The 20792-nt window shown below is 41.4% G+C and overlaps 1 protein-coding gene across 1 annotated transcript in view; it reads right to left on the minus strand.

Annotated features, from left to right (window-relative positions):
* Positions 1–310: 310 nt before the first annotated feature.
* LOC132824619 (sodium-coupled neutral amino acid symporter 1-like) overlaps positions 311–20792 on the minus strand; it is a 64557-nt gene continuing 44075 nt past the window's right edge. The window contains exons 7-16 of the mRNA XM_060839218.1: positions 16295–16373; positions 14445–14527; positions 9787–9845; positions 8922–9032; positions 7459–7538; positions 7274–7374; positions 4691–4809; positions 3226–3367; positions 3008–3105; positions 311–766 (exon numbers count right to left, since the gene is read on the minus strand). Of these exons, the coding sequence (XP_060695201.1) occupies positions 644–766; positions 3008–3105; positions 3226–3367; positions 4691–4809; positions 7274–7374; positions 7459–7538; positions 8922–9032; positions 9787–9845; positions 14445–14527; positions 16295–16373 (995 nt within the window). The 3' untranslated portion in view covers positions 311–643. The remainder of the gene's footprint in view (positions 767–3007; positions 3106–3225; positions 3368–4690; positions 4810–7273; positions 7375–7458; positions 7539–8921; positions 9033–9786; positions 9846–14444; positions 14528–16294; positions 16374–20792) is intronic.

Genomic DNA, 20792 nt, shown 5'->3' on the forward strand with positions numbered 1-20792 from the left:
TTGGAAACCAGATTCTGGATCAGTGGTGCTGGAAGAGCACAGCAGTTCAGGCAGCACCACTAATTCAATAATTTCAACCATGTTTTATTATTGAGTCCTGTTACAATTAAGGTAGGACAAATTTCCCTGAAGTACAACAATGTGCCAAATTAAAATAGATAATAGAGAGGCTGGGCAGAAAGGTTTAGGCTTTGTATTCGTTCCAAAGAAATTAAATCAATTTCTAAAAAGCCTAATTAAGACAAAATAATCTGCCAAAAAGCAGGAAAAAAAATCCAAGAAATACATTGACATTTAGAGTTTCGGGAAATACTGGACACTTCAAGGAGCTCTTTAGCAAGTTCGAATTTAATACTGGAAATCCCTTTTTAAAAAAAAAGTTATGAAATTTTGAGACATGGGCAAAATTAAAATTTACTTATCGTTGTCCATCTATGAAGACTGCAGCTTCCGAAGTGTCTGAGTGTACGATCACATTATCCAAATTTTAATAGGGCTGTCTTTTCTTGCAATGACCATTGTGCAAAAAAAACCCCGAGAAGTGTCATAACCTCTGATGATCCAAACAATGTTTTGAACAAAGTATCTTCAGAGGCCTTGTACTGCTGAGAAAGCTTGCCTTGTCTTCTTCCCGTTACTAATATCAGTGATGGCCAGAACAGCTGCCTGTGCTGGTGTTGTTGCTGCTTCTTTTGTTCCATTCAACAAAGATCAATGGTACAGTGACGAACATGAATATTATCCCAACAGCTAGAAAAGCCATAGCCTGGATAAAGTAAGAGATCACAGGTAAATTACCTCTCATTCACTGAAGTAAGTGATGGTCAGTATTTAAATCATCAGCAGCATGCGTTTCTGAGAGATGTGCCTGATGCCACTCTGCTAGGATTTGCAGATTTGACATTTTAGCAGAGTGAGCATTAAGAGCATCAATTGCTAGCATCATCAGTAAGATGCCAGTGCACAACGTTCAATCATTGCAAAATGCTATTAATACTGCTTTATGATAACATATATGGGGAGGTGATGGCCTACTGGTATTATCACTTGACTATTAATCCAGACACCCACGTAATGTCCTGGGGACTTAGGTTCAAATCCCTCCATGGCAGATGGTGGGATAAACCTGGAATAAAGGGATCAATGCTGACCATTGCTGATTGTCAGAAAATCTCATCCGGTTCACTAATGTCCTGTAGGGAAAGGAACTGCTGGATTACAGGTGACTGCAGACTCATAACAACGTGGCTGACTTTGGGCAGTTAGGGAAGGGCATTAAATGCTGACTTAGCCAGTGATGGCCACATTCCAGAAACAAATTTGAAAAATCATTTCGGCCTAAACAACAAAGACAAACCCATTGCAGGAAACATGTCAATGTGGATTCTAAATAATTAACCTGTAGCATTTGTTGTGCTATCTATTACAAAAAAAAACTCGACAATTCCTCCCATCAAATAGTCTCTGGGTTGAAAACTCAAGAATTAATCCAATACCACATGTTGGACTGCAGCATCTATTCAGCGCTCAATACAGCTCAGAATGGATTATAAGGGACCAGCATGGTTCCCACCACTGGGGCCAAAAGCAGGTGCTAACTTGCTTCAGTTGTCAGGCTGACCCCTGGCTAATTCTCCTCAGCAGTAAACGATAAAGTGGCTGCTATCCCATCAATGACGCATGAAGAGTTGATGGCCAATTGGAAGGCCTGTAGCTCAACAGTGCCACCGGGAATGGTGGCCACTACTGAAGCTACACTTGGTGGTTGAGATTGCACTGAGGGCCTTTGCGATGGGAAGACAGGATTGATGAGGCAGATCGCACCCTCGCTACAGGCAGGAACAGGCATTGGTCTCTGGGAAGTGGGGTGTGACGATGGGGTAGAATCATAGAACACCAAGCGTGGAAATAGGCCATTCAGCCGATCGAGTCCACAGTGGCCCTCCGAAAAGCATCCTACCCAGACCCACAAATAATTCAGCTAGCCTGCACAGCTGTGGATTTTGGGTGGAAAATGGAGAAAATCCATGCAGGCATGGGAAGAATGTGAGTGAGTGAGAGTGTGTGTGCGCGCATGTGTGGAAGTATGACAGTGAGAGATCCTCCCACCTGGCAGAGGTTCTAAAGTCATAACAAAATACCAGGAGAGAGGGAGAAGAGATCCTTAATTGGTCACTGATGTGCTTTAGTTTAGTTTTGAACAAGCTTTCCCACTGCTAATGTGAAAGTAAGTTAGGAGAATGTTGAGCATATCAGCCACCACCTTCCTGCCTCTACCCATACACTGAACCCCCTGTTGTTTGAGCTAGATATGTTTAGCTCAAACAAGATATGTCTAGCTCATTCATGGAATGCCCTGCCAGTAGCAGTGGTGGGCTCTCCCTCTTTATGGGCATTTAAATGGGCATTGGATAGGCATATGGAGGATAGTGGGCTAGGATCGGCGCAACATCGAGGGCCAAGGGGCCTGTATTGCGCTGTATTTTTCTATGTTCTATGTCTCAGTTGCCTGCAAGGTAAAGTCCTACCAGATCATAAAGCTGCTGTCTCATTAGAAATGGGGGGAGTGTGTGTGTGTGTGTGTGTGTGTGTGTGTGTGTGTGTGTGTGTGTGTGAGAGAGAGAGAGAGAGAGTTCTGGTAGTTTAACCTGAGGTTCCCCAAATCTCTAGTGAGGGAAAAGGTTGAGAGTCCTTAAGGGTAACCTCAGTTGGTGTGGGAATTGAACCCACACTATCAGCATCACTCATCATCACTACGCAGCCCGCTAAGCTAGCTAGCCCCCTATTAACTGTGAGACATATACATTGGATTCCTGCTTTAGCTGCAGAACAGCTTTCCTCTTCTTCAGAACAGGATGGTTGCACTGGAAAAGGTCGGCACTTAGAAGAAGGAAGGTGCAAGGGGAAGCAGGCTTGCGATACAAGTATTTTTCAGAACGAACTAGGCAGCAATGTTAACATGCCGAAATCTTAAAATTGATGAAAACGTAATCTCAAATATACATACCCCTTTTCTGTGCCTGCTGTTTTGAGGCTCATTCTTTACAAGTTTTAAATATAAGGCAGCAGGAAGAATGAAGATCAGCATGTTAGCCGAAGTCGAGCCTGTACCACAGAAAAGAAAGATCATTTGAAAGGTTTATTAAACACAGCACAATGAAAACAAAATTAAGTTACTCAAAACATTGTGACGTAGCATACACTAAAATAGATACTTCAACTTACCAATAACAGCAAATACATCCATTATCGATGGAATGTATATAACCAAAAGGTTGCTACCAGCGAGAAGAAAGAATGTAATAATAAAGTGATGGAGCCATCGGAATTTCCCCTTTAACACCAACAAGACAATTGAAGAGCGGACCTGTGCAAATAAAAATGACACCTGCATTTAGCAAATTCTACTAAGATAATCAGTAGGACAGCCAACTACCTTCAATTCAGTCTCTCTCATAGAGATGTACAGCATGGAAACATGCTGTCCAACTCAGCATGACGACCAGATATCCTAAATAAATCTAGTCCCATTTGCCAGTATTTGGCCCATATCCCTCCAAATCCTTCATATTCACATATCCATTTAGATGCCTTTTAAATGCTGAAATTGTACCAGCCTCCACCACTTCCTCTGGCAGCTCATTCCATAAGCGCACCACCCTCTGTGTTAAAAAATTGCCCCTTTAGGTCCCTTTTAAACTTTTCCCATCTCACCTTAAATCTAAGCCCTCTACTTCTGGATTCCCCTACCCCAGCAAAAAGACCTTATCTATTGACCCTATCCATGCCTCTCATGATTTTATACACCTCTATAAGATCACCCCTCAGCCTCCAACGCTCCAGAGAGAAAAAAAAACCCAGCCTATTCAGCCTTTCCCTATAATTCAATACCTCCAACCCTGGCAACATGCTTGTAAATCTTTTCTAAATTCTTTCAAATTTGACAACATCCTTCTGCTAGCAGGGAGACCAAAACTGAAAGCAGTATTCCAAAAGTGGTTTCAGCAATGTCCCGTAGAGCCGTAACAGCATCTGGATGGGTGTATGAATAGGAAGAGGTTGGAGGGATATGAGGTGGGTGCTGGCAGGTGGGATTACATTAGGTTGGGATACCTGGTCGGCGTGGATGGGTTGGACCGAAGGGTCTGTTTCCGTGCTGTACATCTCTATGACTCTATAACATGAAATCCTAACTCCTATATTCAATGCACTAACCGGTGAAGGCAAGCGTACCAAATGTCCTCTTCACCCTGTTTAACTGCGACAGATATTTGGTAAATGAGGGAATCAAGAATTAAGGGAGGAATGAGGAAAATGCAATTGAGACCACAAGTAATTGGCTATGGTCTTACTGAACGGCCAAATTATTTGCACCTAAGTCTTATGTTCTGAAAAGGAGTCACATTGAACTTGAAATGTTAACTGTTTCTCTTTCTGTAGATAGCAGCAGATTGAATTTCTCCAACATTCTCTGTGAGACTGTGGATATACTGAGTGTGAAATACCAGCTGCAAAATACACAATAAAAAGAGCTGCATTGCTGAAGCATCACTGTTGAAGGTTATCCGACAGAATGATGCTTTTTGTGAGAACGCAAAGGGAAAGGAATCTGAGGACCACTGTTGATTTTGGAACAAATTTCTTAAGACAAAATTGATCAGATGATTTAAATTTAACAGGTAATACTCACTGTGAACAGAAGGACTGGAACAGTTAGAACTACAGCTGTTATTACAGCCAAGCGAAGTATCAAAATGAGTTTGTCATGATGATCACGGTAAGATAAAAGCAGCTCCTCATTAACCGTGTCTGTGAGGAAAGAAAAAGTAACCAGGTGTAGAATTATTTCTTGTTGTCATTGGCTTGTTTATCGATTTCCAAACAAACCTAGGAAATTTTGCAGTATCATTCTCATTATGATTGTTTCATAATTTATTACCAATCTCCTACCTTCAGGATCAATGAAATGAATCACACCCATTACGAAAGAAATGCAAATATTGTTTTGGTTACATACTGAGTCAGCTTTTAAAGTAATGGGGGAAAACAAAAATAACGTCAGTCCGATTACTTTCTGTCTTGTGTTTAAGATAAGAGTACTGGGATTTTGAACATCCTGAGGACAACTGTTCGGATGAATCACATGGCAGAATCCAGACCTTCGGGTCACAGTTTAAAAATGAAGGTTTACCCATTTAAAACAATGATGAGAGAGAAAGAAAATTCTTTTGGAGAGTTATGAGTGTTTTGAGTCCTTTCCTCAAATGGCAGTGGATGCAGAGCCTTTAAATATTTTTACAGTAGCAGTAGATAGAATCTTGATGAATAAGGGAATGAAAAATTGTTGGGGACATGCACAAATGTAGAGTCGAGAGTTAAATCAGGTCAGCCATGACCCTGCTGAAGGGAGAAGCAACCTTTAAAAGGTTGTATGTCCTCCTCTTGTACCTTGTTCTTATATTTCACCTCAACAACATTTCAAAGTAAAGTACTGGCCTCCCATAACCTCAAACAAACCAACATCCTTATGATAAGACAATAAGATTAGGAACAGAATTAGGCCATTCAGCCCATCGAGTCCGCTCCACATTCCATCATTGAGGATATATTTCTCGAACACATTCTCCTGCCTTCTCCCTGTAACCATTCATCTCCTTACTAATCAAGAAGCTATCCATCTCTGGCTTCAATACACTCATTGATGTGGCCTCTGTAGACTTCTGTGACATGGAGTTCCACACATTCACCAGTCTGTGGCTGGATAGATTCCTCTTCATCTCAGTTCTAAAGGGTCATTCCCTTCACTCTCAGGCCATGCCCTCAGGTCCTAGCCTCTAATACTAGTAGAAACATCTTCTCGTCCACTGTGCCCTGGCCTCTCAGTATTTTTTTAGTTTCAATGATATTAACTCTTAGCTCCTTTGCGACTCTACCACACCCTCACTGTAAAAATTGTAGGCAAACTGAAATCCAATTCTTTTTTTTGGTGGTTTCAGGAAAATAAATATGCACTTTTAGTTCAGAACTAATTAATTTGGAAAACTGAATAATCTGACAAAGTAATTGAAGTGTGCCTAGATGGAGGCAGTAATGAGTCATTCTGATGCTTGCTTTTGAACTAAAGCCAATGCCATTTCAATTCCCCTCAGAAGTTAAACTTTAGCATCTTGACTGACTCTGCTGTGATGTTGAGCAATAGTGGAATGCAGTGGTGGTGTTGGAAATCATTTTACAATCTTTCGAGATTTAATGAAATCATGATAATGTCTCAACAGCAATTCAATTTATAGGCAGGGGAGCTCAGGTAATACAAACTAAAAGGGACATGAACAGAGAAAATTTAGAAGGTGGACTGGGTGGGGGGGAATGGGGGCAAATGCTGCAATAAAGGCACCAGCTATGAAAGCAAGGAGGACATGCTAAACCTTGAGAGAACAATGATTTGGCCTCAGCTGGACTACTATGTACAATGTTTGGTGCTGCACCTAGAATGGATGTGAAGCCTTTTGAGATATCAAAGAAGAGACTGACGAGAATAATTTGAGGCACCTCAATTATTTGAATAGATTGGGCAGCCTGATCGACTTGTCTCAAAGGGAAGGCTGAGAAGAGACTTAATAGAATTATTCAAAAATCATGTAAAATACAGACAGAACAGGTTGGGAGAAACTTCTCATGAACACAAGGGTCAAGAATCTGAAGATGCTGATTTAAGATGATAGGCAAAGAAGCAATGATGATAAGAGAATATATTTTCATGCAGATTAGGATCGGGAATGCGGATGCCCGAGGAGGGGAAAGCAAATTCAATCATAGTTTTCTAAGGGGAACTGGACAAGCACTTTAAGAGGAATTGCAAAAGTGGAGGGCAAAAGGGAAGGGACAGGGGAGTAAGTCTGACTCAGCTACATTTGCAAAGAGACAGCATAAGCAGAATGGCCGAATGGTCTCCTTTGCTTTAACCATCTTCTGATTCCAGGAATGAAAACAAAAATTGCTGGAAAAGCTCAGCAGGTCTGGCAGCATTTGTGGAGAGAAATCAGAGTTAATGTTTCGGGTCTGGTGACCTTTCCTCTGAGGAGTCCACAGAACGTTCTGAAGAAGGGTCACCAGACCCGATACATTAACTCTAATTTCTCTCCACAGCTGCTGCCAGGCCTACTGAGATTTTCCAGCAATTACTGTTTTTGGTTCTGATTTCCAGCATCCACAGTTCTTTCAGTTTTGTCTGATTTCAGGACTTTGAATCTGGGAAGAAAATATGAACACTTACTGTAGAAGGTGAGGTACCCAAATACTGCTGTAAGCAGGTAGATGGCAAACATTGAGAAGAAGGATATCGTTGAAACAACCTGCATTTTTTTGCATGTGTGACTGAAAAACAAAAATATTCAATTTATACTCAAGGCCACTAGTTACAAATTCATATTAAATACATTTTGAACTGAATATACTTACTCTTTAAGCTCCCGATAGATGGGCAGTACTGACGGATGACACACAAAGGCAAAGGCCATAGTGGGCAAAGCATAAACTGTCTGGAAAATAAAACAATAATTCAAACTGCCATATAAGTACAAACCAAAATCAACTACAAAATAAGCTTAAAAGATTACAAAGCGTCTGAGTGTGTGCGTGCACACACACACACGCATATGCACACGCACACACACACGTGCGCACACACACACACACAAACTTCATAAAACACTGTACTGTTGGGAAAATTTTAAACTGAGCAAGTTGTTTAATTCATTTTGGGAAAAATGGGTACTGGCACATGCTCTGTCAAATCATTCAAAATTAACCACCCACCAGGGGCAGATGAAGGGGCCCAGGGCTATCAGTGCTGGATTGTTAATCCGGTTATCCAGGGACCTGGGTTTGAATCCCACCACGGCAGATGGTGGAATTTGAATTCAATAAATATCTGGAATTAAGGGTATGATGCTGACCATGAAGCGATTGCTGCTTGTTGGAAAGAACCCATCCAGTTCACTAATGTCCTTTAAGCAAGCAAACTACTGTCCTTACCTGGTCTGGCCTACATGGGATTCCAGACCCACAGCAGTGCGATTGACTCTTAACTCTGGGATCTATTTAGGGATGGGCAATAAATGTCACCTCGCTGGTGACACACTCATCACAAAACTACAACTAGTAAGAAGCCAGCACTGATGTACTCAATTTGCTAGCTGTCACGGGGGGCTAGGGCACAGAAACATAGATATAAGATTAAATGTATGTGATTTAGCAGGGTTATGAATTTTGTGTTAAATTATATTGTCAACATTTGTAACTTCTTGTTCTTCAGCGATTACCAGCAATCTGCTCAAAGATCTTTTCCAGCACCAGTGTGGAGCTGATGTCTGCAGGACACAAAGGAGTCCTGCAGATTAACTATCCATGAGCCCCCCTCTCCCCCACACAATGTTTGTCTTGTGTGTGGCCTATTCATTTGAAGTTGGATTGTTTTTAATTTTGTTGTACAACCGGCCCATCAGTAGCACTTTAAAGGGGATAACTTCGGAGTTGCTTGCATCCAGGTTGCTACACCCCAATGCGTAAGGAACATTGTTCGCTACTCATTCATTTTGCCCTGTCTTCCTCTACACGTGTTGATATAACATTCATAATCATAAAAATTACAGCGAGATCTCCCAACACATCTTATTGCAATGGCAACATACAGTCATGGAGTTGTATCTCACGGAAACAGACCCTTTGGTCAAACTCATCCATGCTGATCAGATATCATTTGCCAGCATTTGGCCCTTATCCCTCTAAACCTTTCTTATTCTTGTACCCAATGTGTATTCTTAGTATTGGGAATACCTAATGATATTACTTTAGGTAAAAGAAACCCTGGCATTCTTTCAAGTTCAAACAGTTATCAAGTAATGAAAGCAAAAGACTGATACCTTATCATTCCAGACAAAACTTTTTGGTGTACACGTAATTGTACAAACAAGGTCTGTAATATTAGTTGATACTGAAGTATCACAGGAAAGTTGTGTCCATTTGTAGATAACCTGAAATTAAAGCAAACAATCATGGTTTTTTATGATAATAAGCACAATTGCCTAAATGCATTTAATGTTAATCAATCTAGATATTTACTATATATTATATACATATTTTTGAGATTGGTCTTACTACAAAGTGATACAAGCAATATGTTATAAATGTTGGAAACCTAAAATATAAATAAAGAGTCCAAGTAGCAAATTATTTCTTACTTGCAATGTTAATCCTGTTTTTCCTCCCTCCTCAGTTGTTGCCAGTAACTGCAGTGTCTCCAGCTCAAGCTACTTCAGATTAGAGTTGAGGAGCTGGACTTGGAGCGACAGATGTTGCACTGCAAGGGGAAAGGGAAACCCGAAACCTGGACACTTTGTTCCAGGAGGCAATCACACTCCAAAAGTTAGGCCTTTCAAAGGTCGGCCTATTACCAAGGACAGGAGGGTGAAAGTGAGGCAAGCATGGGGACCCAAGGGACAGCTTTTGAGGAGCCTCTGTCCCTATAATTATCCAACATTATGGTATTCTTGTAAGCTGTGTGGACAAGAATGGGGACTACAGAGAGGATGAGCAAACTGACCACGGCACTGGGAACCATTCAAGTTGGGGGAGAAAATAACAATGTAGCCATGATCTCATTGAATGACATGAGATGGGCTAAATGGCCACTTCTGCTTCTATATCTTCGTCTTATTTCTAGCACTTTCTGTTTTTATTTATAACAACGTAGTTGGTTTAACTGAATGACATAGAATTATTACTTACAACAATTAGGAAGAAAATCATACATGTGAGTGAAAGTCCACTTGTGTATCCAAGGTACCCTACAAAACAGGAGAAGACATTACTTTCAATATTGGTACAATCTACAACAGAAAGATAAAGAAAGAGATTCCATTGTTGGTCTTCATATCCTGAAGTACCCTTCCATCAAAAGAAGAATTGCAGCAATATTTATAATGCCCTTGAAGCCTAAGAGATTAAAACAAGTTAAGAAATGCTACTACAAAGGTATACAGGAAAGCCGCACACACAGACCAAGTCCTGAACTACGAAAGCAACCACCCCAACACACACAAAAGAAGTTGCATCAAGACACTGTTCAAAAGGGCCACAACACACTGCACTACACCAGAACTGCAAAAAGAGGAAGAAGAACACCTCTACAATGTATTCGCCAAAAAAGGATACCCTCGCAATTTCATCAACAGATGCCTAAGGGAAAGGCAACAGAACGAGGACATGCCGCAACCCAAAGGACTAGCCACACTACCATCCATCAAGAGCATTTCCGAACTGACAGCCAGACTACTGCGACCACTAGGACTCATAACAGCACACAAACCAACAGCCACTCTCAGACAACAACTCACCAGAACGAAGGACCCGATACCCAGCATGAGTAAAACCAATGTAGTTACAAAATCCCATGCAAGGGCTGCACAAAACACTACATAGGACAAACAGCAAGACAGATAGCGATCCGCATCCATGAACACCAACTAGCCACGAAACGACACGACCAGCTATCCTTAGTAGCCACACACGCAGATGACAAGCAACATGAATTCGACTGGGACAACACTACTATTATAGGACAAGCCAAACAGAGAACAGCCAGGGAATTCCTAGAGGCATGGCACTCATCCATAGATTCTATCAAAAAACACATCGATCTGGACCCAACATACCGGCCACTGCAGCGGACAGCTGGAACTGACAACCGGAAGCGGCAGAGACAAGCCACTATAAATGCAGGAGGAAACATCACAGAAGCACTTCACAGGAGGCTCCCAAGCACTGAGGATGTCACCTAGACAGGGGACGAAACATCTGCAACACAAATTCCCAGCTCGGCGAACAGAACCACAACAACGAGCATCCGAGCTACAAATCTTCTCACAAACTTTGAAAACCTTTATCTGATTTGCTTTAATTTATTTATTGCCACGTGTATATTGTTACAAAGTACAGTGAAAAGTGTTGTATACTATCACCACTCTTGGGTGCCATTTTCAAACACAGAAAAATAAACCAATACATAGAAATATAAAGGCAGAAAAATGAAGAAATAAAGAGCATGTCCTTCTTGTCAAGTGCTCTGTGTGGGCTGTGGGTCTGGTGGCCAGGCACAAGTTATCTTCGCTTTATTTCCTCCTATATGGTTGGTTCCATTAGCTTGGCCAATCCCTCAGACCCAAGCAAATCTAGTGTATAACCAATTCTGCCATCCATCTGCAGATCTATCCTGATCACTCAAAAATGTTTCCAATCGCAAAAATGGAAAGGAAATATATGCCAGAGAGGAAGATTTGGCTGGGACCAAGAGGAAGGAGAAAAGAAAGAGAAGTAACAGAATTGGGTCTGCAACAACAACTACAAGATATATGTCAAGGTACAGAAAGAGTGCATTTACACAGGACACCCTACAATGCTTATTTACACAGAACATCCTCCAATGTTTCATCCTTAACTTTTGTAGCTGGCTAATTTTGCTTCTTAATCGAGTTCCAAACTAAATTTTACCAACAATGGCATGAATGATGGTCACTCTTTTTCTTTTTGGTGATTTTGAATAGCCTACAACAATAGAACAACTTTTCATTCTGCTCTGATCAACTGTAATACTGCCTTGATGTGACACCTCATCTGAAAGATGACCCCTCCACCAATGTGGACTGCACTACAACATTCCTCAAGACTACACCAACATATCGATCTAAAAGATTCTCAACTCCAGAGCAGAATTTCAACCACAAACCTCTGTCTCAGTGGCAAAATGTCAACAATATCTAAGCTGACAATGAATGCTACATAAGGACAGGGATTTCCAGATTTGGTTCAGATACATACCTTGCCACAGATTAAATGCAAGCAGATCAGGTGGAGAGTTTACATTTTTAATCAGAATATTCAGATGTGGCTTTGACAATTCGTAGGTGGAGGCATGAAGGTAGGTTGGTAATTTGTATTCAATCTTCCAATGATGGAAAGTGAGTGATTGAGCCGAAACAAACAATCTTATCAAAAGAAACAATCTAAATTAAATTTAAAATATGAGGATTTTATGGCTGAGGTTTGTGGCACGTTGATCCCTGGTAGTCACCATGATTCACAATCTTTCCCCAATATTCCTCACTTCTTCATCTCTTCTGTTACTGTGATTAGAAAAATATTAGAATAACAGACTGAGCGGTCCCTACTACAGGTGTGACTCACATTTGAACTCTTTGCAAGAATGAGAGAGTGGAAATTTAACTTCCATCAGATTTCAACGCGAACAGGATGGTCTGATTGAAATATACTTGGAGGCTATTAATACCTTGGAAATTGGAGTGCGGGCCTCATCTGCACACGGTGATTGGGGATGGGTGAAACGAAAGAGAAAGACACTGGGCTGGCAGAATCCCACGACATTTTTGCGAGGGTAAAACTCAAAAATGACAGCAAGAGTCATATTTGCCTGTGTGCACACTAATTTCGCAACAAAGTTCTAAAAATGGCATTTGGGCTTTGCTTTGCATATTCGAGTATATTTCCAATCACTGCACTTCGAGCAACTCGGCTCTTCCAGAGGAAACTGTGCTTTATCACAAACCAAAATTGCATTCTTTTTGCATATGTGACTGAAAATCAAAAATATTCAATTTATACTCAAGGCCACTAGACACAAATTCATATTAAATACACTTTGATTTAACTTTTCACCCAAAAAAGGTTAAAATAAGGTTGAAGTTAAGTTTGGTAAATCAGCAGAATGTCATTTAATGGAGACCTAAAGTTAACTGTGTTCAACGTTTTTCCAAGAACTCAGCAGCATAGGAGTGACCGTCTCCCAAACTATACAATTTCCTAAATCGTAACTTAACCTTATAATCGTCAGTTCTATTTTGAAGTTGATTGAGGGCGGTATGGTGGCTCAGTGGTTAGCACTGCTACCTCACAGCACCAGGAACCCGGCTTCAATTGCAGCCTCGCGTGACTGTCTGTGTGGAGTTTACACATTCTCCCTGTGTCTGTGTGGGTTTCCTCCCACAGTCCAAAGATGTGCAGGTTAGGTGACTTGGCCATGCTAAATTGCCCTGTATAATTCAGGAGTGTGCATGCGAGGTGGATAAACCATGGTAAATTGTGGGGTTTTGGGGATACGGTGGGGGCTGGATCTGGGTAAGATGCTTTTCAGTGGTTCATTTTAGACTTGATGGGCTGAATGACCTCTTTCTGCACTATAGGGATTCTGTGATAACATCACCACTATTTCCTTCCCCTTCACTTCCTGCCAGTTTCTCATCTTGAAAATGGGATTAAAGTTAGCAACATTCACACCCTCTTTCAACCAACTTCATGTGAGCCAAGGCAGTAAACAATACCAATTCCATCTGATTGAAGTAATATTGAAATTTATATTGCACATAGCCAAATCCAGACCACATTGACTCAGAGTTTACCAGCAATCACTGACTAGCATTCCTGGGTGATTTTTTCATCTGTCCCTCTGTGCACAGGACACAGAGACTAGTTGGAATCTCTTCCACTTTGACGGAGGTCAGCTAGATTAAGGATCATGTTGGGTGAATTAAGGATGTCCATATATTGGGAGCAGTTCAAAGAAGGCTTACTAGACTGGAATGTGCAGATTGCTTTGTGAGGAAAGGTTAGACAGACTAAGCTTTTCCTCTGGAGTTCAGAAGAGTCACGATTAACTTAACTGAAACTAAAAAGATGCTGAGGGGATTAAGACAAAACAAAGAACTGCGGATGCTGGAAATCTGAAACAAAAACAGAAACTGTTGGAGAAACACAAGTTCTGAAGAACAATCACTGGACTCAAAGTATTAATTGCTTTTCCTCTACAGATGGCTGCCGGATCTGTGAGTTTCTCCAGCAATTTCTGTTTAAAATCCTGAGGGGACTCAACTGGTTGGGTGTCAAAAGGATGTTTCCTGTTGTGGGAGAATCTGGATCTAGGGGTATACTTTAAAAAAGGGGGTCGCCCCTTTAAGAGAGAGAGATGCGGGAACATTTTTTTCTCCCAGAAGAGTTTGGAATTCTCTTCCTCAAAAGGCAGTAAATGCAGAATCTTTAAATATCTTTCAGGCAGAGATAGAGAGATTCTTGATGACCATGAGGATGAAAGATTATCAGGGGATATGCATGAATGTAGAGTCAAAATCAGATCAGTCATAATCTCATTGAATGGTGGAGCAGGCTCAAAGGACCATGTGACCTACTCTCATTCTTTACTCACGTGTACTCAATGAGCTATCATACAAGCCCCAAACTGAAGGCCATTAATTGACACAGGGATCATGTTTACCGTGTATGTGCTATTCTGAGGAATCATGCTCAATTATCGTAATAAATTTGTCTTCACTTCCACAGATAAATTGAAATATGTTACTGCTGAGACATTAGACACTTACCTATATTCCTGAATAGACACAAGGGCAGAATGATGATTAAAGTCACAAGTATAACAAGGTTACGGTCATTCAAATACCATGCTCTGAAAATAAAATAAAATAAAAGAGGGTATTAATAACTGACTGCTATCCTTCTTCAAAACACTTACAGACATGCTCATTTGCAAATTCAGAAAGTGTTAATAGCTAGCTAGCACACAGAAGATCCTTTTAGAGGTGTGCAAAGTATTGAATGGTTCTGATATAGAAATTAACGACAAACTGTTACCTTCGCCAGAGGATTGGGAATCAGAGAACACAGACTTTACAGTAATTGGTCAAAAAAACAGAAGTGTCATGACCAATTCCAATCCCAAAATCAGTACCATCAAGAAGGACAATGGCAACAGACATTCAAGAACACCACTTCCTTTAAGTTCCCTCTAAGCCTCTGGCAAAGTGCCCCACAAGAGGCAGTTAAATAAGAGCCCATGGTGTTAGGGGCAAGGTACCAGCACAGATAGAGGATTAGCTGACTGGCAGAAGACAGAGAGTGGGGATAAAGGGGTCTTTTTTAGAATGCAGCCAGGGACTAGTGGAGTTCTGCAGGGGTCAGTGTTGGGACTGCAACTATTCATATTATACATTAACGATCTGGATGAAGGAACTGAGGGCATTGTTGCTAGATTTGCAGATGACACAAAGCTAGGTGGAGGTCAGGTCATGTTAAAGAAGCAGTGGGGCTACAGAAAGACTTGGACAGGCTAAGAGAATGGGCAAAGAAGTGGGAGATGGAACCAATGTGACAAAGTGTGAGGTTATGTAGGAAGAATAGAGATGTGAATTATTTTCTAAATGGGGAAAGGGTTCAGAAATCTGAAACACATAGGGATTTGGGAGTCCCAGTTCAGGATTCTCTTGAGGTTACTATGCAGGTTCAGTTGTCAGTTAGGAAGGCAAATACTGTGTTAGCATTCATTTCACGAGGGCAAGAATACAATATTAGGGATGTACTACCAAGGCTGTGCAGGCTCTGGTCAGACCACATTTGGAATACTGGAGGCAGTTTTGGGTGCTGTATCTAGGGAAGGATGTGTTGGATTAGAACTGGTGCATGGGAGGTTTACAAGAATGATCCTGGGGATGAAGGGCTGATCACTTGAGGAGCGGATGAGAACTCTGGTTAAGTACTCAATGGATTTAAGAATGAGGGGAATCTAATGGAAGCTTACAGAATACTGAGAGGCTAAGGTAGAGTGGAAATGGAGAAGATCTTTCCATTAGTAGTAGAGACTAGGACCCAAAAGCACAGTCTCAAGAGAGAACGGATGATCCTTTAGAAATGAGATGAGGAGGAATTTCTTCAGCCAGTAGATGAGTCTGTAGGACCAATTGCTGCAGAAGGCTGTGGAGGTGAGTGTGTTTAAGATGAGATGGGTGATTGATCAGAAAGAGATCAATAGTTACAGGAAGAAGACAGGGGAATGAGAAAAATATTAGCCATGTTGGAATAGCAGAGCAAACGTGATGGGCTGAATGGCCTAATTCTGCTCCTTTATTAAATGGTCTAAGACACTCATCATCCTGACTTGGACATTTGTTAGCCATGATGTTGAAGAGCCGGTGTTGGACTGGGATGAACAGAGTTAACACAACACCAGGTAATAATCCAACAGATTTATTTGAAAGTACAAATTTTCGGAGCATTGTTCCTTCATTGGGTGTGTGTCCGTGTCCTAAATTATACAAGTTATGTTGTAAAACCTGTATAATGACTGCACCAATCTTACTTGTTGTTTTTTATGTCAGTGGCATTCCTGAAGCTACTTCCTTCATTGAATTTGCAGATTAAACAAATAAAGTGTACTTACTCAGAACTGTCTTGACCAATAAAGGATTGGATGACCTCAGGTAGTTCTTTCTTGACAACAAACAGGTAACTCAAGATGGCTAAAATAAATGGACGACGACTTTAAAATATGAACATTTGAAATAGGAAAAGACGTAGGCCTCTTGTGCCCTTCAAGCCTGATCTGCTGTTCAATAAGATCACAGCTGATATGTTTGTGCTTTAAATGCCATATTTCCACTTTTCCTCAATACCCTTTGACACCCTTGATGAACAAAAATCGATCCACTGCTGTCTTAAAAATATTCAATGGTCTCCATCACTTTCTGAAGTAGTTCCAGATTCACACAACTCACAAAGAGAAAAACAATTCTCTTCATCTCTGTCTTAACAGGGCAGCCTCTAAGTTTTAAACCTCATAGTTTTGGACTCACCCGCAAGAGGAAACATTCTTTCAGAACACACATTTCAGGATTTAATTTACTCCCATCAAGTCAGCCCACACTCTTTGTAGCTCCAGTGGTTACAACATCAGTCTGTCTAACCTTTCCTGATTTGACAAATGGCTCATCTAGTTATCAATCTAGAAAGCTTCCTCTCAACCACTTCCAAATGCATTTAGATCTTTCCTTAAATAAGGAAACCAAAACTGCACACAGTATCTGAGGGTGTAGTCTCACTAATGCCCTTTAGAACTGAAGCATAACACTCTTACTCCCACAGGCTCCCAAAGGTTGTAAGAGCAGAGAGGTCATGTGTGTAAATTTGATTTGGGTACAGCTGGAGTATCGTGTGCAGTTCTGGTTGCCACACTATGTGATTACATTGGAAGGGGGTGCAGAGCACATTCACTAGGATGTTGTTTGGGATGATGTAGTTTAACTGTGAAGAGAGGCTGGATAAGTTTGGGTTGTTTTCGTTGAAGCAGAGAAGGTTGAAGGGGTCCTGATATAGATGTCGAGGATTCAGAGAGTGGATACAAAGCAACTGTTTCCTTAGTTGAAGAGCCAGTAACAAGGTGGCACACCTTTTAGGAAAAAGACAGGGGGTTCAGAGGGGAGTTAAGGAAATGTTTTTCATCCAGAGGGTGGTGGGGGTCTGGTATGCAATACATGGGACAATATTTGAGGTAGGAAATCTCACAACCTTGAAAATATACTTAGATGAGCACTTGAAATGTCACAATGTTCAAGACTACAGGCTTAGTGCTGGACGAGAGTAGATTTAGCATATTTTTGTCAGTACAGTCTCAATGGGCTGAAGGGCCTCTGTATGACTCTATGGTTAATACCAGACAGCGTTCCATTAGTCTTCTTAACTACTTGCTTACATTTTTGCAATTCATACTTGAACAATTAGATCTTTTCCCAAATCAAAACTCTCCGCTTATTTTGCTACAGAAAATACTCTGCTTTTTAGACTCTTCTACCAAAGTGAATGACTTTATATTTTCTCACATCGTACTCTATTGGCCAAATCTTTGCCCAACCTTTCCAAATCCATCTGCACTTCTCTTACGTCCTGTTCCACAACATATTTTCCTAACCACCTTCAAACGTAACAATTGTGTCTTCGGTCCCCCATTTAAATTGATATAAATTGTTAAAGGTTGAAGCCCCAGCACAGACTTCAAACATTAGTTTGTTTTCTCTCCGCGGATGCTACCTGATCCAGAGTGATCTCCAGCATTTCTTATTTTCAGCAGAGATTCCAGCAGCTGCAGTAATTTGCTCCTACTTTGTGCAATATGCTTTATGTGGAAACTTTTCAAACACATTCTGAAAATCCAAACACAGTATGTCTACAGACACAGAATATATTACTCCTTCAAGTAATTCCGTTATATTAGTTAAACATGATTTCCCTTTCACAACTTCATGCTAACTCTCCGGATTACTTTCAGCTTTTCTAATTGCCCAGTTGGAACTTCCTTAATCATCAGTTCGAACACCATACCCACAACAGGCATCAAACTAACTGGCTTAAATTTTGAAGGTTTCTGCCATAGAGTCATAGAGACGTACAGCATGGAAACAGACCCTTCAGTCCAACTCATCCTCAGTTAATCTAGTCCCATTTGCCAGCACTTGGCCCATATCCCTCTGAACTCTTCCTATTCATGTGTCCATCCAAATGCCTTTTAAATGCTGCAATTGTACCAGCTTCTCCTATTTCCTCTGGCAGCTCATTCCACACACACACACACACACACCATTCTCTGTGTGATAAAGTTGCCCCTTATGTCCTCTTCATATCTTTCCCCTCTCACCTTAAACCTATGCCCTCTAGTTCTGGACTCCCCCACCCCAGGGAAAAGACTTTGTTTATTTATCCTATCTATGCCCCTCATGATTTTATAAACCTCTATAAGGTCACCCCCCCAGCCTCCGGCACTCCAGAGAAAACAGACCCAGCCTATTCAGCCTCTCCCTGCAGCTGAAATCCACCAATCCTGGCAACATCCTTGTAAATTCTTTCTGAACCCTTTCATATTTCTTCCTATAGGAGGGAGACCAGAAGTGCACACAATATTCCAAAAGTGGCCTAACCTATGCCCTGTACAGCACAACGTGACCTCCCAACTCCTACACTCAATGCTCAGACTAATAAAGGAAAGCATACCAAATGCCTTCGTCCTTGAATTGAAGAGTTATATTAAATTCTTTGTAATCTGATGGTACATCTTTAGAATCCTATGAAGTTTGGAAATTAACCCCATTGCATCTATTACCTTAGCCATTTTTAAAAAATATCCTAGGGTGAAATTCATCAGGACCTATAGACTTGTCAACCCTCAGTTTACACAGTTTGCTCAACATCTCTGGTGATTACAGTTTCACAATTTGCTCTCTCTCTCTCTTCCACTTTCTGATTTACAGGGTTTTACTGGAATACTATTTATAATCCCTATAGTGAAGACAGAAGCAAAACATTTGTTCACTACATGCCCATTTCCTTCTTACCTACTACTAATTCCTCATTTTCAGATTCACTTTATCATATAACCATAGAATCCTCACAGTGTGCAAACAGGCCCTTCAGCCAAACAAGTCCACACGGACTCACCAAAGACTATCCCACCCAAACCCATTCCCCATTACTCTACATTTACCCCTGACTACTGTGCTTAACTTACTCATCCCTGAATACTCTGGGCAATTTAGCATGGCCAATTCACCCAACCTGCACATCTTTGGATTGAGGGAGGAGACTGGAACACCCGGAGAAAACCCATGTAGGCACGGGAAGAATGTGTAAACTCCACATAGTCAACCGAGGGTGGAATCGAATCCGGGTCCCAATGCTGTGAGGCAGCAATGCTAACCACTGAGCCACCATACTTACTCTTTTCCTTTTTACAGGGTGTTCTGCTATAATGCAACAATTATGCTCCTCTGTGACCTCAAACTGTAGAAAATTGTGCTATAGAAAACTGCTCTTGATAATTGCGATGCAGGAGGACACTATAGCAAATCACTATACCTGGTCAGTAGAAACTTCACATTATCCAAACACTTATCAATCACATTACAGCCAATTCGCGTTGACGAAACACGCATTATACCAGAACGACCTGTATGTTTAGAAATTCCTGCTATCTGTTTTATCATTTCTAGCTAGCTTCCTCTTGTAGTCTAATTTATTCTCTTGATTTACTCGTTATTTATGTTCTGTCCACCCATCTGACCTGCCACCCACTTTGTGCAATTATGTTTTTTTCCATAAGTTTGATGCCTTCTTTAAATTCTTTAATAAACCATGGATGGTTAGTCCTTCTGCTAGAGATTTTCTTTACAGCGCCAGAGACCCGGGTTCAATTTCCACCTCAGGCGATTGTGTGGAATTTGCACATTCTCCCAGTGTCTGTGTGGGTTTCCTCTGGGAGCTCCGGTTTCCTCCCACAGTCCAAAAATGTGCAGGTTAGGTGAATTGGCCATGCTAAATTGCCTGTGGTGTTAGGTGAAGAGGTAAATGTAGAGGAATAGGACTGGGTGGGTTGCACTTCGGCGGGTCGGTGTGGACTTGTTGGGCCGAAGGGCCTGTTTCCACACTATAACTAATCTAATCTATGGGCAGCACGGTGGCACAATGGGCGGCACGGTGGGACAATGGACGGCACGGTGGGACAGTGGTTAGCACTGCTGCCTCACAGCGCCAGAGACCCGGGTTCAATTCCCGCCTCAGGTGACTGTCTGTGTGGAGTTTGCACATTCTCCCTGTGTCTGCGTGGGTTTCCTCCCACAGTCCAAACATGTGCAGGTTTGGTGAATTGGCCATGCTAAATTGCCCGTAGTGTTAGGTGAAGGGGTAAATGTAGGGGTATGAGTCTGAGTGGGTTGCGCTTCGACGGGTCAGTGTGGACTTGTGGGGCCGAAGGGCCTGTTTCCACACTGTAAGTAATCTAATCTAATTATGAAATATCTCTTAAATATCTTCCATTGCCTCTCTATTGATCTACCCCCCAGCCTAGTATCACGGTCATTCAATTTTTGTGTCCACATTGTTGCTCTTATTTAAGT

This window comes from Hemiscyllium ocellatum, chromosome 19 (genome assembly GCF_020745735.1).
Source record: "Hemiscyllium ocellatum isolate sHemOce1 chromosome 19, sHemOce1.pat.X.cur, whole genome shotgun sequence".
Lineage (NCBI taxonomy): Eukaryota > Metazoa > Chordata > Chondrichthyes > Orectolobiformes > Hemiscylliidae > Hemiscyllium > Hemiscyllium ocellatum.